Below are 6,470 nucleotides of genomic sequence, written 5' to 3'. Positions count from 1 at the left end.
TCAGTAAAAGTGTCTTAACACCTCCAAAGAAAGATAGTGCCTTGCAGTCTGTATTGTACCATTTCAAACAGAAATAGCCTTGTTCGTCCATACATCAAGGAAAGTAGGTTCATATCTTCTATGCAGTACATCAACCCTAAGGAAAGGCCTGCAATTCCCAACAAAGGAAATCAAAACGATTCTACAACACAGACAAAAGCTACATTTCACATGTCGGGAAGCTTTTATTTAATCACCACGATACTTTGGATTAGTTACACTACAGCTTTGAAATATCATTTGATAATTTAGTTGTTTTCCTGATAAAGGAAATAAGAACAAAAGGTGCATAATAGATAGGGCTTTGCTCATTGAACTAAGCTGGGTTTCCAAAGCCAATTCTAGTCCAGTGTAGAGATGGAATTTCCTCACACTCTCTCATAGATTCGAGTGCAGACAACACCTTTCATATCACATTCCTAAGACAAAAAAAGAAGGGTTAATTGAAACTTCTGAATGACAGTGCATAAGCATATAATCCAAAGGCTAATGAAGTCAATAGAAATATTTCCTGTATATTATTTCATTAATTTATATAGATCCCCAAACAGCAAAATTATTTTTCATCCTCCAAGTGGGAAAGGATTCTATTTCAACAGCATAAACTTTCAAAAGTGTGCTTAAAGAAAACCATAATTCATAAAATTAGACATGACATAGTAGCTATCACAGACTTCAATTTTCTTTCAAGAACACATGTTGCCTTCATGAGTATTATTGCAATGACACCAACATCAGCTCTGGTAAGCTTAATATAGAAGATCACATGAGTGCTTTCATTTTAAAAAGAAGTTCCCCCTTCCTTGTAGAGAGTTCAAAGTGTAACTCGATTGCAAACGTGGACTGTCAATGGATAAATGAACTTTTCCTTGCAAGGAGACTGATGAACCACCTAAAATTCATAAGTTGTAAATAAACCGAAGGAGCTTCCTAAGACTGGGGGAGAGGAAGACTGTACATAGCACTTTCTACCCCTTCCAGTTCCCTCGTGCCCCTCGTATTAAATGATTAGAAAACATGCCTTCTAGTGAGACTCAAGGAGCTCCATCTATTTAATTTATCAAAGAAAAGGTTAAGCATGCTTTGATCAGAGTCTATAAGTAACTACATGGGGAACAGAAATTCGGTAATAGTGGGCTCTTCAGTCTACAGACAAAGGTATAACAAGATCCAATGGCTGAAAGTTGAAACTAGATAAATTTAGAGTAGGAATAGGGCACACATTTTTAACAGCGTGAGGGCAATTAACTACTGGAACAACTTACCAAAGGTGGCAGTGGATTCTTCATCACTGGCAGATTTTTAAATCAAGACTGGATGTTTTTTCTAAAAGATCTGCTCTAGTTCTGTCACAGGTGTTGGACTTGAAGCAAGAATTAATTCAGGGAAGTCCTCTGGCCTGTGTTATGCGGGAGGTCAGAATAGATGTTCACAATGGTCCCCTCGTGCTCTAACATCTACAAAACTATGAAGCAGTCTTACCTGTAATTCACTTTAATGTAGAGGGTTTTTTTGGTGTGTGTGGAATATAATGTTTACTTTCATTCCCACTTGCTTCCTAAAGTTATTTTTCCCCCGCACCCCTCTCACTATTTCTATCATAACTGAAACCAAAGAGACGGTGAAAATTGACAGTATAATTAAATTTAAAATATTAAACTGTGGCCTACATCATTGCAGCATTAGAGATTAATGGTTAGGGATGGTTTAGTTACTTACCACCACCATTTTCCCATCCACCAATTTTCTCCTTATTGTGGTCTCTTTGCCATTCCACTTCTGCACTTGAACCAATGACCCTTTTTCTAAGGTTACGATACTCTGCAAAGACCCAAAGAATGAGTAAAAATTTGACTATTTTCCCAGAGCCTTGCATATTAAAGAGACAATTCATTTAACATTGAGCAAATTCCACATTCTCGGCACATAGCCCACTCTGCAACGTTGGTTTCAGCACAACATTTGCTCCTCTTATGGTGCTTTGCAGATTTATGCTTTTAAGGATAAAAAAATCCTCCCATTTGTCATCCAGCGGATCAGAAACCCTCAGAAGGAAATCATTACCCTCACCTTGGTTTTCCTGTCATCTGCTGTGGTTTCGTCAAACACTTGGCCCAATTTGAAGGAGACCTCTGTGTTTTTGAAGGTGCTTTCAGTTCTGATGGTTATCACATCCCCTTTCATTCTGATGATCACATTGGGCTTGGCCAAGCCACCTAGTTTCCTGGTGGCTAAGCCCACTCCTGCAAATCAGACATAAAAATACCTTCTATGAAGGAAGAAATTCCTTATTGCTTTACAGAGCATCAGAGCAATTTCCTTTTAAACAGATAACATCGTTTCTCTGTTTGGAATGTGACACTAATTTCTCAGATTCAGAGGCTGCATTTCATAAGCTGAGGCATTCCCCAGTCCAGTGTATGTACAATACACTTCTATTTATCTGAATGGGCTGGGGGACTTCTGAAAGTTTTGGATAGCCGGGCATTGAGATAAACAGAAGTGCTATTTTGAGCTGCAGTTTCACTGATAGAGAAATATGGGAAATGAAGGGTGTAATGACAATGTTTGTTTAATACTTTGTACTTTATAAAAGAGTAGAAAAACAACTTGAACAACTTTACTGAGTAGTATTAGAATCATTGTGGACATAACGTAATTCTGATTAATTCAAATTAAACATAATTTAATTTGTCTTTCCAAGCTGCTGTTGCTGCTGAAACTGGATTAGGTCTCTTGGCAGTCTTCATTACCTGCCGGATCGGCGGGTAGCAATCGATCTATTGGGGATCGACTTATCGCGTCTAGTGAAGACCAGATAAAATCGATCCCCGATGGCTCTGCCGTCGACTCCGGAAATCCACCGCGGCAAGAGGCGGAAGCAGAGTCGACGGCGGCGCGGCAGCGGTTGACTCTCCGCCGTCCTCACAGTCAGGTAAGTCGACCTAAAATATGCAACTTCAGCTACGCTATTCACGTAGCTGAAGTTGCGTATCTTAGGTTGACCCTCCCCCCCGTAGTGTAGACCTAGCCTCAGTAACTGCAGATAACCCCTCAGAACCACTGCAAAAATATAAAGTCATTGATTAGCACTAAGGCTATGTCTACACTACCGCCGTAAGTCAACCTATGCTACGCAACTCCAGCTACTTGAATAATGTAGTTGGAGTCGATGTACCTTAGGTCGAGGGTCTACACCACGGGGGGTCAACAGGAGAAATTCTCCTGTCGACTTACATTATTCTTCTCATCGGGGGTAGAGTACAGGGGTCGACTGGAGCATGATCTGCTGTTGATTTGGTGGGTCTTCACTAAACCAGCCAAATCGGCTGCTGGTGGATTGATCTCAGAGTGTCGATCCCAGCTGTAGTGTAGACCTGCCCTAAGAGGCTCTCAGAGGCTAATTTAGAAGTTATTAGCAGGTGACTAATTCACATAGGGCTACTTGGGGACACACTGTGGATTCAGAAAACTAGGATTTTCAGATAAAAGGAATTCAGATAACTGGAATTATACTGTGTGTGTAGTTAGAAACCAGGATATACGACTACACAAGAATTATGTATTTTTAGGTAGGCAGGAACACAGGCATCTATTAATCTGCACCCATTTAGAGAATAGAGCTGGTGGTAAACATGGAAAATTTTTCACAAAAATATTTTTGAAACATTTGCCCCTTGCTTTTTACGAGTCAAAACATTTCAAAATTCAATTTTTTTCAACCAGCTGTAGTAAAGAATCAAAGTATCTAGAAATGAGTGCATTTCTGTTTGTACTTCAGAACATAAAATATACAAGAGACTAAGTGGGGTATTCTTAGTTAGTATTCTCTGCTACGGAAGGGTAGTTACAACACTTTATCTCTGGAACATCTAAACATCAGTGAAACGTAAACATGTCAAATAGAGAAAAATTCAAATATAAGAGTGAATGGGAGCAAAAAGCTACAAATACAACTGCCATCTACAAGGCTCCTTTTACAAGGTTCGCTATACCACACAGCCCATATCCTGGTAAACTAGTTAGAGCAGTCCTCTGAGACTTCTATTCCTCCTTTTGCCTCTGATTTGCTGTGTCTCGGTTTTTTAAATGTAAAAGGCTGGTAATAATAGTTACCATCTTTGTAAATTCTATGATGTGCTAAATTCTATGAAAGGTACTAGGTATGGTGAGATCGAAGTATTTGTAAAGTACAGCATTAGTCGCTGCACATATTCAATGCTGAAATAATTTTCTTAAGGCCTGGTATTGTCACAAAAACCTCCCTAGCTGAATTTATACCCAACATTGACTGTAGTTAGTCAACTGGAATTATTCTGCTACTCTCTTTAACCTTTAAAGTAAAGGGAATTAAAGTCTCAGCAACAGTAATGCTCAGACTGACTGCCAGTGCAATCATTACAAAATGATGAAGCCAGTATTAAACTAAAAAAACAATGCCTAATTTGTTTCATTCCCAGCACTTCTCAGTTACAGATGGATTCATTCATGGATTTAGACCCCAGGGAGCTCAGTGTCAGGAGACAGCAGCACCATCACAAGTTGACAGAATACAGTAAGTGATTGTAAGTTCTAAGTTTAATAGTATATGCAAGAGGGACAACAAATATGTTTTTTTTCCATTTCTCATTAAATGGGAGTAAGAGATGCAGATCAGTTAGTTAGTAAATGTATTATAACAAACCCAAGATTTCTCCTTTTCATTTTAAGATGCTGAAATTGAAAAAGAAAAAAAAAAGAAGAAGAAAAGAACTATAACACAGATATAACCACAGTGAAGAGTCCCCAGGCCCGGGGAAAAGACATTTTCCAGGAGCAAATAGAAGAAGAAGAAGAGACATTTCCAAGCAAAGCTTATAAAAATAGCATTTCTCACCCAATTCTTTCATATAATCATCAAATTTTTCACTGGAGACAAGTTTCCAGGTTCCCACAAACCGGTTGCACATTATATTGGCTTTGTGAGGCAGCGTCCCTCAGGAGAAAGGCAATGACAGCAGCAGCTCTCAGTGGGTGGCAAAAGGACTGTGTGAGCTATGCATGCCTCAATAGCTTCTTTATAAAGATGCCCCCAACTTGTAATTCTCAAGACTGACCAACCAGGAGAAACAACGTCAGGGGCAAGACAATGCACACCTTGTCCAAAGCCACTTATGTTAGTACCAAGACTCAGTGTTACGCCTGCCACTGTTTCCTCCACTGAATAAAGCAGAATAATCAGGAGGGCGTGGGGGCCAGCACATGAGGTTACTGTTGTAGTGCCAGGAGAACATTTCAGTGATGCTGCTGTAGTATCTGAGACAAATCATGATGCCAAGCACGTCACCACCCCACTGTGAACATTAATGCTGCCTTCCTCCCAACACCACCACATCTTCCACTGCCACCATCATCACTGCTATTGTCATCCTGGTGCCAGTGAATTAAGCTAAAGCCACACGTGGGTCATCTCACAAAGATCTGAATGTGGGGGAGGCTTGGAATTACTTTGTCAAAGTTGCAGAAGCTAGCTGAAGCCTGCATCCCAAGCCCGGGGGAAAAAATCATAGGAAAGGGTTGCAGACCAAGCTGGATGAACAACCATCTCAAATAGGGTTATTAAGAGAAAGTAGAAAGCCTTCAAGGAATGGAAGATGGGATGGATCAGCAAGGAAAGCTACCTCTTGAAGGTCAATAAGCATAGGAAAAAAGTGAGAACTGCCAAAAGCCACTGAGAGTTGGACCTTGCAAAGGAAATTAAAACCAATAGTAAAAGGTTCTTTAGACATATAAATAAAAAGAAAACAAGGAAAGAGAAATGGGATCGCTAAGCACTGAGGATGGGGTGAAGATTAAAGATAATCTAGGTACGGCCCAACACCTAAATGAATACTTTGCCTCAGTTTTTAATGAGGGTAATGAAGCATTGGGGTCAGTGGCAGGGCAACTAATGGGAACAGGTATATGGAAGTAGAAATTACCACCTCTGAATGGAAGCCAAACTCAAATGAATGGGACCAAATTGGGGGATCTGAATAATCTCCATCCAATAGAACATAAAGGAACTGGCATGTGACGTTGCAAGCCCAATAGCAAGGATTTTTAATGACTCTTAAACTCAGGGGTCATACTCTCTGACTGGAGAATTGCAAATATAGTACCTATATTTAAGAAAGGAGAAAAAAAGTGATCTGGGAAACTACAGGCCCATTAGTTTGACCTCAGTTGTATGCAAGGTGTTAAAATAGATTTTAAAAACGAGGGTAGTTAAGGACATAAGGGTAATTGGGATAAAATACAACATGGTTTGCCAAAAGATAGATTGTGCCAGACCAACCTGATCTCTTTCTTTGAGAAGATAACTGATTTTCTAAATAAAGGAAATGCAATCGATCTAATCTACCTGGATTTCAATAAAGCATTTTATACAGTTCCACATGGGAAATTGGAAA

At 39.7% G+C, this 6,470-nt stretch overlaps 1 protein-coding gene across 1 annotated transcript; it reads right to left on the bottom strand.

Annotated features, from left to right (window-relative positions):
- Positions 1-200: 200 nt before the first annotated feature.
- LOC128831860 (myelin P2 protein) lies at positions 201-5,065 on the bottom strand. The gene is made up of 4 exons (XM_054018670.1): positions 4,916-5,065; positions 2,110-2,282; positions 1,759-1,860; positions 201-458 (listed from the first exon to the last, which is right to left on the bottom strand). The coding sequence occupies exons 1-4, from the start codon at positions 4,986-4,988 to the stop codon at positions 408-410; spliced, it is 399 nt and encodes a 132-aa protein (XP_053874645.1). The 5' UTR covers positions 4,989-5,065; the 3' UTR covers positions 201-407.
- Positions 5,066-6,470: the final 1,405 nt, after the last annotated feature.

The sequence above is a fragment of the Malaclemys terrapin genome, chromosome 2 (assembly GCF_027887155.1).
Source record: "Malaclemys terrapin pileata isolate rMalTer1 chromosome 2, rMalTer1.hap1, whole genome shotgun sequence".
In the NCBI taxonomy this organism is placed as follows: domain Eukaryota; kingdom Metazoa; phylum Chordata; order Testudines; family Emydidae; genus Malaclemys; species Malaclemys terrapin.
This window is presented reverse-complemented; position numbering and strand designations above follow the sequence as displayed.